The sequence below is a fragment of the Camelina sativa genome, chromosome 8 (assembly GCF_000633955.1).
Source record: "Camelina sativa cultivar DH55 chromosome 8, Cs, whole genome shotgun sequence".
Classification (NCBI taxonomy): domain Eukaryota; kingdom Viridiplantae; phylum Streptophyta; class Magnoliopsida; order Brassicales; family Brassicaceae; genus Camelina; species Camelina sativa.
Genome location: NC_025692.1, coordinates 4,956,682 through 4,970,434, shown reverse-complemented (window position 1 = coordinate 4,970,434; position 13,753 = coordinate 4,956,682). Strand labels below are relative to the sequence as shown.

The window sequence follows — 13,753 nt, the reverse complement described above, 5'->3', positions numbered from 1 at the left end:
TTTTTTTTTTTTTTTTTTTTTTTTTTTTTTCTTACTGATCGATCATCCCCTTTTCAAAATATATGGTTACATAAGCCAAAAAAATGTATAAAGTGCTTTACCAAACCAATTTCTAGAAAATCTAGACGCCGATACGAAACCAAACATATATTTTTACTTGTACTGTTAAGTCTTTCTTTTTAATGGTTAATAGTTGAAACGAGAAGATGATGAGAAGTGAAGTGAAAAAACCGATGAATAGTAACACATTCACCGCACCTACGTCTCATCACATAAAACAAGTCATACAATCCAATCGCTCAGATAATCGCATGGTTATACACTTACCTTAACAAGCTGATTCTAACAACAAATACAAGCATGAGAGACTCTCATGGCGTCTGCAACAGTCCAACAATGCCCGTTAACTAAACATGCTAGTCCTAGACGTCACAGAGTTTCCAACAAAATCTCGTGCCGATCACGTACCAGACGAGTACACAATCGCACTTACAATCCCTGCTGGTCTTAGTTTGCATCTGAAACGAAGCACCTCACAAAATTTTTGGTACGATTTGCTATGTCGAAACCCTTTCCTACAAAAACCATGACGATTCTGATTTCTCCCTAGTCTCCTTCACACCACACCAAGCTTCTCTTTTGCTCTCTCTTTGATTTATTCACAGCCCAAACACGAAATCAACAACAACAACAAAGAGAAGGTGTGGAGACTTATATAACACTTCTTAGGGATTTTCCAAAACCAACACTAAATCGACAAACTCAAACCAAATCAAATCGATGAACTTAAACCTAATCGACCAATTTCTAAAATTAGGAAACCAGGATGATAGAGTGATTCAGTGAGGTTTGGCCCCTAGTTGCTGCGTTGAATAAATTATAACACCTTTTTTACTTTTATTAATGCATAAATGAAACAATGATTAGAGAGGTTAAGAAAAGATAATTATTAGTATGTATTAGTTTTTTTGGTATTTTATGGATACCTCATAATAAAAGTCATGTGAAGCACATGGAGTGAAGCGTTTCCACGGTTCTCTATCACCCCTTCGTTCTTTCCTTGGTTTCTTTTAGATTTGTTTATAAATTATAATCATTGTATTTTATTATTTACAAATGAAAGCTAATATTTTTTCCTGTTTTATTGAAATTTATTTCTTAGCCTGCCTAATTTATATGGTACTTTTAAATTGAATTTTGTGCAATTTTTTTTAGTTATCATGATATATTTTAAATAATAACAAAATAATATATATTTGATATTAGTATGATCATAAAAACTCAAATTATATATTTATAAATTAGTAGAGAAAATATTAAATAAATATTACAAAAAATATAGCGTGTCTAAATTATTCATTAACTTCAATTGTGATTAACATAAGGTTAGAAATGCTTGACAATTCATAAAATAACAAATTGTAAGAAAATTTACCCATTAAAACAGGTTGCATGTGTGATGTGTCACATGTACCATCCAACATCATTGTGATTATTTGTGTTTGGAATATGACACTAGCATGAATAACTTATTCCATTTGTTAAAGACATAAAATTTATGAATTCAAAGATAAAATATCAAGTCCATTGTCTCCAATATATTAAAATATCATAATGTAGGGTAATTCACTTCATTATTATATTCCTAATCATCATATAAGATAATTCATTATATTTCTAAGGCAATGTCTGATACTAATTCAACATTTTTAATATCTCGACAATCGACAATTATAAAACATGTTATTAAAAGGTAAGATAATGGGTCAGGCGTATAATTTCAAACAGAAAGAATATTATTAGATCAATAAAATGGTCAATAACCTATGATAAATTAGATAAAATTAATTAGTTAGATGATTGTATATCTTTGTCGGTTTAAACATCTTTAAGCTTGTTTAAAACTGTATTTTTTTTTTAATTCCAACCAAGGTAAGAAGATAATTGAATAGATTGTTGTATTTTTTGTTGACATCCAATCAACGAATACTTCAATAATCTATGATAAATCAGATAAATATTAATTAGTTAGATAGTCATATAAAATTCTCTATTGCAAACAAATATTTTCATATTAATTTCATCTTCATTTAGATGATCATATATGTTAGTTTAAAGTTTTTTTTGAATTTGTTGGATATCCTACTATATTAATTGAGAAGTACAAATATAAAACTAACCTTAAAATGTGTAAAAAATTACATTCAATTGCCATTAGAAAAACTTAATTAACATTAAATAATTAATTAAATAAATATTTCTAATTAAAAAACGAAAATTGGGGAGACATCAAATAAAATAAATTGTAGAAAAATTAAAAAAATCTATTAGAATCAAAACTAATTTGTACTTAAAAAACTAACAGATAAGATTTATTTTTTACATTGTAGTTATATCTTTTTACTTACTTCACAACTATAGCAAATATTTCATTTAACTGACAAAAGTTTAAATAATTTTATTTATTAGATGCAAATATTTTATTGACAGGTTTTCAATAATTAAAATACAAAAATTATAATATAATCAACAAATTTTTATCATAAACTATTATAAATAATAACATAATAACAAAATAAATTATTACAAATTTTCATGAAAAAAAATTCAACCCGCGGTTTTCGCGGAATAGTATCTAATATATTTATATTTGTAGTTTCAACTAAATTTTAAATGTGTAAATTGAATAGAGTTTGTAGTTATTCCTTTTTCTTTCTTTTTAACATCCAATCAGAATACACCCATCAATTTAAATAATAAAAAAAAAAAAAGAAGATATAAAATAAATTTTCTTAACCAAAAAAAGATATTAAAATAGTTTTTAAAAAATATCTACATTATAAAAATAGTATTCGTTGCTTGGACATTATCCAAAAAAGAAGCTTTTTCACCAAAAGTCGCGAGTACCCCATAAACCTGGGGGCAATTTGGAGTTTTCGTACTTCGATAATCAGACTCCACTTATCCGCTTTTTCAATTATCACACACAAACCCACACAAAAAAAAAGAAAAAAAGAATAATAATCATATTAATACAAGACAATCTTTGTAGTTGTTCTGTTCTTCTCCATCTCTTCTATTACACATTTTTTAGATCTCTCTCTCTCTCTCTCTGCACTTTCTTCTTACAAAACTATCCCCTTCGTCTCGCCTTTGTGAGATTCAGATCCTTTAAACGAACTTCTTAAGTTCACAAGTTTCAATTTTTTTGTAAGAGCATAAACTCTTCTCTCGGCTTTCTCCAATTTTTGCTATTTCCAAGGAGTGTGTGATTGATCGAATTAAAAAAAACTCGTCTTTCTTCAATCTCAGTGATTCTACCAATCTAAAGTTTGTATTTTTATTTCTCTTCCTTCTATTCTATTGATTTCACTTCAGAAGCAACGAAATCTCGATTTAGGTATTCGTTTGTTTCACTTCTCGCCCCCAGAAAATTTGCCTTCTCGAGAAGTACTCTGATTCCTTTTGATTCTAAGGATTTAGGGATTTGGTTATAGAGCTTTTGTGGTTTTGACATTGCGTTGGTATTAAAAAAAATTCTGTAGAAATCTTTGTTTTATATTTCAATCTTGAATTCGAACGAAGCTCACCACCAAGTTCGGCTTTAGTAGAGATTTCATTTGGTCTCCATAACTGTTATTTTGGATGCTCTGTAGCTGAAGATGCAGCCTGATCAGCGCAAAAAGGTCCATTCTTTTTCTCTTATCTAAAATTATTCAGATTTGCTTAATAGAGAGATGTGTGAGATCCGATTATGTTACTTAGGATCTGTAACAATCCTTATTATACACTTAGTTTTCTAGTCCTAATCGTTACTAGCTTTATGATCTCTTATTCAGTCATCAGTAGAGTTAGATTTCTTCACGGAGTATGGTGAAGGAAGCAGATACAGAATAGAGGAAGTTATAGGTAAAGGAAGCTATGGAGTTGTTTGCTCAGCTTACGATACACACACTGGTGAGAAAGTTGCCATCAAGAAGATCAATGATATTTTCGAGCATGTTTCCGATGCAACTCGCATTCTCCGTGAGATCAAACTTCTCAGACTGTTACGTCATCCAGACATTGTTGAGATCAAACACATCTTGTTGCCTCCTTCAAGGAGAGAGTTCAGAGACATTTACGTGGTTTTCGAGCTCATGGAATCTGATCTTCATCAGGTTATTAAGGCTAATGATGATTTGACTCCTGAGCATTACCAGTTTTTCCTCTATCAGCTTCTCCGTGGCCTCAAATATATACACACAGGTTATAGCTTGCAAAACAATTTCACACATTATAGTATAAGTTTTGGATCATCATCTTTCTGAAGATTTCTTTTTCTACCAGCTAATGTCTTTCATCGGGATCTAAAACCCAAAAACATATTGGCAAATGCTGATTGCAAACTCAAGATCTGTGATTTTGGACTTGCAAGAGTCGCCTTCAATGATACACCAACTGCCATATTCTGGACTGTGAGTAGTATTTAGATGCCTAATCTTTTACAAGATCATTTTGTTTTTGCTGGTATGAAACCAATTTTGACTCTATTGTTTTGTGACTGCAGGACTATGTAGCTACTCGATGGTACCGGGCACCAGAACTGTGTGGATCCTTTTTCTCAAAGGTGACCATGATTTTGCATATATTCTTTCATCAACATGTTTCAAATCTTTTTAGGAAAATAGTAGTCACGAGAGCTTTCTTCTTCTGCTGATTGTAAATATTTTTGTAGTAATTGTTGTTTTCTTTTAATGTTCGCTTATGTTCAGTATACACCGGCGATAGATATATGGAGCATCGGGTGCATTTTTGCAGAGCTTTTGACAGGGAAACCTCTTTTCCCCGGGAAAAATGTGGTCCATCAATTGGATCTGATGACTGATATGTTGGGAACTCCATCTGCAGAAGCCATTGGAAGGGTCAGTGTCCGTTTCCACAATGCTTAACACAGCTGCATTGTTTATTCTCTTGGCTGAATTGTTTGCCACTTGAATGTAACAGGTGAGGAACGAGAAAGCTAGAAGATACTTAAGCAGCATGAGGAAGAAGAAGCCTATACCTTTTTCGCATAAGTTCCCACATGCTGATCCTCTCGCTCTTCGTCTTCTCGAAAGGATGTTGGCTTTTGAACCCAAGGACCGGCCTACAGCTGAAGAGGTGGTTCACACATTTCGTTCATTTACACTCCTTATGATGTAATAACTTTGATTGTAGTCAACTAAAATGATGGTTTTGTGTTACCTCAGGCGCTTGCGGATGTGTACTTCAAGGGTTTAGCTAAGGTTGAAAGAGAGCCCTCTGCTCAACCTGTCACAAAGTTGGAATTTGAGTTTGAAAGGCGGAGAATCACTAAAGAAGACGTGCGAGAGCTTATATACAGAGAGTCTCTGGAGTACCATCCAAAGATGCTGAAAGAGTACTTGGATGGGTCAGAGCCAACTAACTTTATGTACCCGAGGTATAGTCCTGAGCGGACCTGCTTAATAACTATACTCTTGTGTACTCTTCCATGACCTTTTGGATTATGTGTTATTCATTTCGCAGTGCGGTGGAACATTTCAAGAAACAGTTTGCTTACCTCGAGGAACACTACAAGAATGGTACTTCTCATAATCCCCCCGAGAGGCAGCAGCACGCATCATTACCAAGGTATGCTTTACTTCCCTTAAAAATTTGATAATTTGGGATTCTATCGAAACAGAACAATGAAGTCTCTTTTTTTGCAGGGCTTGCGTATTGTACTCTGATAACAATCATCCGATGGCACAACAGAATTCAGTTGAAGTCACTGATGGACTTTCCAAGTGTAGCATCAGAGACGAGAGACCTCGAGGTGCAGACAGGAATGCTCAGATGCCAATGTCGAGAGTTCCTATTAACGTCCCTCAAACAGTTCAAGGTCTGTCACTCTCTGTATATGATGTTATGATAGCAGAACAACTCTGTTTCCTAAACATTTTTATCTGGTTGTAATGGAAACAGGTGCTGCAGTAGCTAGACCTGGAAAAGTAGTTGGATCAGTCTTACGCTATAACAACTGCGGCGCAGCCACAGGCGTTGAAGCTCTTGAACAACAACAGCGTAGGATGGTCAGAAATCCAGCTGCCGCGTCGCAATACCCAAAGAGGACTCAACCTTGCAAAAGTAACAGAGCAGATGAAGATTGTGCCGCCGCCGAAGGTCCAAGCAGATTGAAACCAAACGCTCAGTATATACCACAGAAAGTGGCTGCAGCACAAGATACTGCAATGAGTCGCTGGTACTAGACATTATGTTTTGGTCTCGTTGAAGTTTTACTACTTCACGGCTTAGGGAGAACTAAAGGAGAAGGCCTTTTGTATCATCCATCGCATTATCAAGAGAGCGAAACATGAAGAGAGAGTAAGACATGGCTTAGGAGCGAGATGAGAGAAAGATGGGTGAGAAGATAAAAGAAGAGTCTTCTTATAGCTCCTGTCATGTAATTTGTGTTCTTAAGACAACCTTTGTTTATTGATGCTGTAACACTTGTACTACCTACTACAAATCTTATATCCCCTGAACTCATATCTGTTTCACCTAATGTACTCTGATAAACACAGAGATTAATCCCCAAATTTCATTGGATCTTTGATTTATGAGGAAAAAACATTGAAAAAATTCATGGTACTTGCTGGATCGGATTGGATCAGCCATATTATCCTTAATAGAGAGATTATACAATGCACAGATCTTTCTTCAATCTCTTCCGTTTAGTGCAACCGAGGCTTCACTCGTCTTCCATTCCCATCACAACCATCAGCAAATATTTCTTTTCGATGCCCAGAAGCTATAACAGAGTGTTCACTTAGCCTTGCAACATACTCCAATAGCTCAGTTAGTAAAGATGGACAACTCTTTTTTAGATAATCAAACCCATCTGTATGCATCACAGCTGATAAAAGACAAAAGGGAAAAAACAGAAACAATTCTTATTATGTGTGCATAGACAGTTGACTCAGATCCATTTTACAGCAAAAAGAATGATCTTATTTCTTTACCTTTCAGGTTCTCTGGCAATGCCACGAATTTGAGACACACTGCTTTTAGCTGGGAACAATGATGCTGCTCCGCTAGGGCCAAGGTAGTTGCAACCGTGTTTATGGCGATCCCTTCACAGAGTTTTAACTCACAGATTGCTTTAAGCCGCTCAAGAGCATAACGGTCTGCCGCTGCAAGCAAATGCTGAGCCACAAGAGTCGAAGCCAATGTAGAGTCAGCGCCCATTAACTCTTGCAAATCAGGCAATTCGTCCCAGTAGATAAAATGGAGCAACGCCTGCACAAACAACAATATGGGAAAGAGGGTTCGTATCAGATTACACATCCAGAGTAAAACTAAAGGAATCGAGGATCAGAACCTAGAGGAAGCAACTTATAGGAACTATTGTGACAAAGAGAAGACAGAAAGTTCATATGCTGAAGATCCATATTGTTTATCTAGTTGACTAATTGACTCACATAACTACGTCTACAAAAAAAAAAGAATATACACATCGTAACCACATAGATATATGTCCATGTATTAGCTAGGAAGAGAAGCATAAAGAAAGAACCTTATCCCGGGTGAGTAAACTCGAGAACAGGAGTAGCGCCCCAGGAGAAGATCCCGGATGGTACATCCGTGAATAGACAATCCTGTATGACACCACCATCACTCACCCGGAAAAAAAAAAAGGCAAGGAACCAAGAAATCTATCTCTTCCTATAAGACCATATAAGACCCATTGACTGTAGCTAATCTACTAACACATTCCTAGTTCTAACAGATGTAAATCCCAAACAGAGAGTTAAAGGGAGGACCTTGAAAATGGGTGCTTCCATATCTTCTATCGTTATGCATTTGGTATTTGGGTTTCCTAACGGGCCAAAAAGCTGTGCCTTGAAAACAGGGGAACGCGTCGCAAGAACCAATTTGTGTGCGTTGAATGTTTCTTCATCAACTTGGAAGATAACATCACAGCCTTTCCCACTTTCCAAAAGATTTCCCAACTGTTGTCCCAAGTTAGAAACTGGCACAGGGATATTGTAACACCTTGGTCCCTCCGTAACTGACTTCACTACACCCACACGGCACCTAACCAAGAGACTATTCTCCTTCAAATAATCCGACGATTCTAGACTGGATCTCCTGAAAAACCGCTTGTATCCCCTAAACCAAGCAACAAGCAAACACATTATCAACATTGTATGCAGCCAGAACATACCAATCTATCACAATCCATATCAAGCTTGAAACTTTCCATGCATATAGAGAGAGGGAGAGGGAGAGAAACTCACCACATGCTACCACGATACTTGAGAGTATAAGGACCGCTTTCGAGAGCTCTACCAAAATGGCTATGAACCTTATGCTTCCCATTACCACTCTGATCGACAAGCGTGAGCTCAAAGAGAGCCCTGACATCAGCTCCTTCGCTAGCGAGTGCTATGAACAAAGAAACGTAAGACGAGTTATCCTCAGGACTCTTCCCATCAGGATAAAAGTAGATAGCCCACGAGTAACCACCGATCATAAACGTATCGGAAGCGACGTATTTGCCGACACCAACGCCTTTGGCGAGAGAATAGCCACAGATCTTGAATTCATGGACGCCATTAACGGTTTCCGTGGTAGAGGTAGACACCGTGAGAGACTGGCTTAGCGATTTCGAAGATCCAGAAGAAACCTCCCCGCAAACCCTAGTTGTGCCCATCAACAATACAAAGATCCCTAAAAACAGAAACAACAAAAGATCTTTGCTTTTGTACAAATCTTACAAGGAATCGAATCAAAGTCTTGAAATTTGAGAAGAACCCAGAAAAATAAAATAAAAATCCAAGATTCAGGAGCGATCGAATAAAAAGGAACAATTTTTTTTAGGGGTTTTGAGAGAAATCACAAAAGGAACGAAATTGGAATACGGAATCGGAAGGAGAGAAGAAGGGAAGGATGTATGAATCAACGGAAGTCTCTGGTAGAGATGGAGCGTGAGGGAATAGATCGATGACGTCGGTGGATACGAAAATGGAAAAGAGAACGAAAGAATGAAGGAAGGAACGAAAGTGATACTTTGGGTTTTTTTTATAAACACAAAAAAAAAAAAAAAAAAAAAAAAAGATAACTTTTTTNAGAGAGAGAGCTGTAGCCCAATTGTAATTATGACATCCTTTATATTTTATTAAATTAAATCACTAATATTATTTTATTTACGGGCACAAAGCAAAATTGGAAAACTCCTTTTTTTTTTTAAATTATATTTTTTAAGTGCTTTGGTCTATTGGTCCATCAATTGAACAATATTTGAAATCTTTGTATTTGTAAACCAAACCAAACATAACCAACACCCTTGTAAAACCTCTCTTGGTTGGTAAGATGTAAAACGAAACTTATGTCTTTTGTCCACGAGGCTTGATGTTTTTCAAAAACAATATTTAGGGCTCGAATTATTACCGCGGTTAAAACAGACAAATCTGTGTACCAATTGAATTACTTATATCCGTAATTACCATAAATTACAAAAATTAAAAAGTCGTGAACCTTATAAAATTGTTACACACACGAACACGATTCGGTTTTCATATACTTTCGAATCCTCAATTTAAAATCCAATTGCTTTTTAGTCAATTTCGGTTTGGTTTTAGTTCCTTCCTCTTGTTTAATTTTAGTTTCGGTTCGGTTATTTCGCCCGGGCCGTGTTCTCGGTTAATCTGCACTTCGAACCATTGAGAAGATGGGTGGGTGGGTCAAACTCAAAACGAGTTCACCGTCAACGCCGCCGAGAGATAAAAAAAGCAAACCACCAAATCAACCGACCAATTCACTCACAAACCAAAACGCTTTAATCCCCCAAATGTTTCGTAAACTCTCTTCTTCTTCTCTCTTCCTCCGTTACACAATCTTCCCAGTTTCAACCAAACCAGTCTTCAAATCGCAATCTTACAATCATCCTCAATCTCTCCGTCGTCTCTTCTTCTCTTCCTCCTCCTTAAAAATGTCAGATTCACCAAACTCCCCATCTATTCCAACAACCACCAAACCCGAATTGCTTCGCTCACTCGAATCCCATCTGGGTTCTTGCTTCAGCAACGATCCAATCACTCCTCAACCAAACCCACTTATCATCGTGATAAGTGGAGCAAGCGGAGTTGGCAAAGACGCAGTCATCAACAAGCTTCGACAAGTTCGTCAAAGTCTCCACTTTGTCGTCACAGCTACTAGCCGTCCGATGAGACCCGGAGAGATCGACGGTAAAGATTACTTCTTTGTTTCCAAAGATGAGTTTTTGTCAATGATTGAGAAAGATGAGCTTCTTGAGCACGCGCTCGTTTACGGGGATTACAAAGGGATACCTAAGAAACGGATTCAAGAGTTTATGGGGAAAGGGTACGACATTGTTTTGAGAGTTGATATCCAAGGAGCTAAGACGTTGAGGAAGATTCTTGGGAGCTCTGCTGTGTTTGTTTTCATTGTTGCCGAGAGTGAGCTTGCTATGGTTGAGAGGTTGGTTGATAGGAGAACAGAGAGTCATGAAGAGTTGCTTGTTAGAGTTGCTACTGCTAGAGAAGAGATTAGGCATGTTAAGGATTTTGATTATGTGGTTGTCAATGCTAAAGGGAAGCTTGATGATTCGGTTAAGCGTGTTGAATCTATTATTGATGCTGAGAAGTCTAAGGTTCATCAGAGAGTTGTTAGGATTTGATTGGTTTCTCAATTTGGTTTTCTTAAGGTTACTTATTTGCTTCCTGTTTTGATGAAGATTGACACTAGGAAATGGAATGAGGAACACATAATTTATGAAAGTTTCTTTCTTGATACAACAAGAGATTCACTTACTAACTCGCACTAGTTCAGGACTCTTTACTTTTGTTATTGGTAGAAGTAAACTTGGGTAGTTTCTTAGGATTGACCGAAGCTCTTTGCTCATATAACTTTCTTCTATCATATCTCTTGAGACGGTTTCTAAATCTGTTGAGTTGAATGATATAATCTCTTTTCCTTGCTACGACCTGTGTAAGTATGTATTGATCTCTCATCTCTTGAACTCCATCTCACTTCTCATCATCTTCTCGTTTCAACTACTATTAACCATTATGACTTGCAAGTAAAAATAATATGGTTTCGTATCGGCGTCTAAATTTTCTAGAAATTGGTTTGGTAAAGCACTTTATACATTTTTTTGGCTAATGTAACCATATATTTTAAAAAGGGGATGATCAATAAGAAATCTTTAAAAAAAACAAAAAAAAAAGAGAGATCAAGCAGGGATGGGTAAATCTTTAATCCATCCATCACGATTAATGAAGCTCAGATCAGCGAAACTTTGGACGGCAGATCCACTCAGCTTCTTAACCCACTTCACACGTCTTTCTGTATTTGATCCACTTCCGAAGCATCCATATTCTGCAAAGGTTAGCTGGTTTTCTTGCTTCCAGTAGTTCGATGAGTTCCATCCTTCAGGAACAACCACATCCGTCAGGTTCGAGTTGTAAAATATCACTCGAGAGTAACTCCGCCAGGGTCTGCCCAAGAAGGCCGTGCCGGTTCCAAAAACGAGACAGTTGATGAATACGAATCCATTCGTGTCCTCGGAATTGTTCCGTCCTTGAGACGTTATGTAACCCGCTCCCTGTAGTACCTGCCCAGCTAGCACTTGTATCACACAGCTCTACAACCCACCAAAACACAAACCATTTGATTAAAATCAGACCAGGATAAAATAGGATTTGTTTTCTACAATGTGAAAACCGAAGGGCTGTTATGGAAATATATGTATATCTTTGCTTTTCAGTTCGATTTTTTTTCCTTAGGAAAACATGCCGACCATAGATTGAACATCACAACCATATGCGGACCTCTCTACTGTTAATAAAATTCTTAGCATTTTAAAGGAAAATCTTCAAAAGTTTAAGAATTAATTTAGATAATTGGTATTAGTACGATGTTATTATAATTCATAAAACCAATATCATCATTTTGTGAAGAATGTAACGGTTCACCTGGTAGATAGATTGGCCGCTACCAAAGATGAAATCAACCGCGCCTTGGATGGTGCATCGGTGGAAGTAGTGTCGGCCACCCGAGTCCCACAAGGTGTCTTGAATTCCAGCAAACCCTACCGAGTAAAAAGCCGACTTATCGCCGCCGATAAACCCTGCCACGGCCGCAACTCTAGGGTTATTGTTTATTTTCCCTTTGCTTGGGAAGTTGTAGGTATTCTTATAAAAAAAATATAAACAAAGAAACCAGTTATATAACTAATAAAAAGAAGGAATCATCAGATAGAAAATGCCAAAATAAAATAAAAATCACCGTACGACGAAAGTGATGCTTTTAACGACGGTGTTATTGGCGTCAGTAGCAAAGGTAGGGCTTTGTTCAAGCGAGTCATGGTCGTCCCATTCAACCCTCGTTATCTTTTTCCCAGCTCCGATAATTACTATGAACGGTTTTCCATACGGTATCTTTATTTTCTCTCTTTTATTTTACATGACATAGAGAAAAATATATATTACTAAGCACTTTCACATATGCAACTAATTCCCTACAAGACATAGATGTAACTTCAATATACTACAAAGATCTTTTATAAAATTTTACTTAACAAAAAATAAAATATTAATTACACAACTCAAATTAAAAGTTTTGATAAAAAATGAAGACATTGTAAGGGTCACACTTTTTTGGAAAAACTATGAAAAATAATCTTGAAAAAATAATCAATCTAAAAACAAAATCAACGGTCACAAAATATATAAAAAATGATATGCAATCCATTACAAAAAATGATATGCGATGTAGCATATCTCATAAGGCATATTATTAACTGGAGCTACAATTCCATAAAATGATAAATATATATATATATATGTGTGTGTGTATTAACCAAGTTTGAGATTTCATCAATTTTATCAAATGCTTTTAACCCAAAACATTGGAAAAAAACAACATATTTAAAGTATACTATGTTTTTTGGAGAAGATAAAGCTAAGATTGCATCACAAAATTAACATATGAAAATAACATATGAAGTTTTAGAAAAATATGTAAGCATTCTTGACTTGATTAGTGAACGGATATTCATTATCGGCTTTAACCGTTTCATGATTTAAGCATTCTTGATTTGGTCAGAAATTCTATTATGGCAGGTGATGCACTTGAACAACCCTGTTGTAACGACATAGCACTAAAAGTGTTCATAAAATTTTGTATATTTACATTTAATGTGGGATGTCAATATTTTTAAATGATCTCTATAATTAGGCCAACAATCGACGTTCGACGTTAGAACTTTTTAAAAAATATTTTTATGGGATATGAATATGAAATGAACTCTTTTCAGGAGAAAATGTCAGAAGATTGTCGACAATATTGTTTACTCTTCTAATGACATTCTTAACTCATTTTTTGTTACCACGTGATATATTGTTGATTTGCCAAACAAACATTATTGCAACAATAGACAATATATGTTATATATAGATTAGTTGAAACGACCCGACCCATTTTTTTAATAAAAATAATCTTGTGATCCTATACTCACTAACAACCTAACCCCAGTCAAACAACAGCGGATAACATAAACGATACCATTAAATCATTAAACCATTAAAACCAATGAAAAAATCCAATAATCCATTAACCAATAATCCAATATTAGTTCCATAACAATTAAACCAATAAACCAATCTCACATAAATCAAAGAACTAGCAATCCTAGAAACTAGGGCTGCGACTTCGGTTAGTTCGGCGACTTTGGTTTCGGTTTCTC

The 13,753-nt window shown here is 35.7% G+C and overlaps 4 protein-coding genes across 6 annotated transcripts; 2 read left to right on the top strand and 2 right to left on the bottom strand.

Annotated features, from left to right (window-relative positions):
- LOC104706214 (mitogen-activated protein kinase 16) lies at positions 3,036–6,567 on the top strand. The gene is made up of 10 exons (XM_010422379.2): positions 3,036–3,686; positions 3,840–4,248; positions 4,330–4,457; positions 4,550–4,609; positions 4,755–4,904; positions 4,987–5,142; positions 5,232–5,443; positions 5,530–5,634; positions 5,712–5,884; positions 5,968–6,567. The coding sequence occupies exons 1-10, from the start codon at positions 3,663–3,665 to the stop codon at positions 6,249–6,251; spliced, it is 1,701 nt and encodes a 566-aa protein (XP_010420681.1). The 5' UTR covers positions 3,036–3,662; the 3' UTR covers positions 6,252–6,567.
- Positions 6,548–9,080, bottom strand: LOC104706215 (BTB/POZ and MATH domain-containing protein 1). 3 transcript variants are annotated; one of them, XM_010422382.2, is made up of 5 exons: positions 8,283–9,080; positions 7,787–8,154; positions 7,559–7,659; positions 7,005–7,281; positions 6,548–6,898 (listed from the first exon to the last, which is right to left on the bottom strand). In XM_010422382.2, the coding sequence occupies exons 1-5, from the start codon at positions 8,696–8,698 to the stop codon at positions 6,717–6,719; spliced, it is 1,344 nt and encodes a 447-aa protein (XP_010420684.1). In that variant the 5' UTR covers positions 8,699–9,080; the 3' UTR covers positions 6,548–6,716. The 3 variants fall into 3 exon arrangements, with proteins under 3 accessions (XP_010420684.1, XP_010420683.1, XP_019083884.1); XM_010422381.2 differs by lacking the exon at positions 7,559–7,659 and having other exon boundaries at positions 7,806–8,154; XM_019228339.1 differs by lacking the exon at positions 6,548–6,898 and having other exon boundaries at positions 7,189–7,281; positions 7,559–7,640; positions 7,806–8,154.
- LOC104706213 (guanylate kinase 3, chloroplastic-like) lies at positions 9,704–10,784 on the top strand. Its single transcript, XM_010422378.2, has one exon. The coding sequence runs from the start codon at positions 9,716–9,718 to the stop codon at positions 10,682–10,684; it is 969 nt and encodes a 322-aa protein (XP_010420680.1). The 5' UTR covers positions 9,704–9,715; the 3' UTR covers positions 10,685–10,784.
- LOC104709224 (probable pectinesterase 29) lies at positions 11,116–12,467 on the bottom strand (the record flags this gene model as incomplete). The annotated part of the gene is made up of 3 exons (XM_010425872.1): positions 11,116–11,650; positions 11,982–12,200; positions 12,300–12,467. Coding segments are annotated over 3 exons (798 nt in total), but the record flags the coding sequence as incomplete, so codon positions are not given.

Coding starts and splice junctions, on each gene's coding strand:
- LOC104706214 (XM_010422379.2), top strand. CDS start 3,663: ATGCAGCCTGATCAGCGCAAAAAG. Junction 4,610..4,754: donor GTGGATCCTTTTTCTCAAAG/GTGACCATGATT, acceptor GCTTATGTTCAG/TATACACCGGCGATAGATAT. Junction 5,143..5,231: donor ACCGGCCTACAGCTGAAGAG/GTGGTTCACACA, acceptor GTGTTACCTCAG/GCGCTTGCGGATGTGTACTT.
- LOC104706215 (XM_010422382.2), bottom strand. CDS start 8,698: ATGGGCACAACTAGGGTTTGCGGGGAGGTTTCTTCTGGATCTTCGAAA. Junction 7,282..7,558: donor GTTTACTCACCCGGGATAAG/GTTCTTTCTTTA, acceptor TTGTTTGTGCAG/GCGTTGCTCCATTTTATCTA. Junction 6,899..7,004: donor ATTGCCAGAGAACCTGAAAG/GTAAAGAAATAA, acceptor GTCTTTTATCAG/CTGTGATGCATACAGATGGG.
- LOC104706213 (XM_010422378.2), top strand. CDS start 9,716: ATGGGTGGGTGGGTCAAACTCAAAACGAGTTCACCGTCAACGCCGCCG.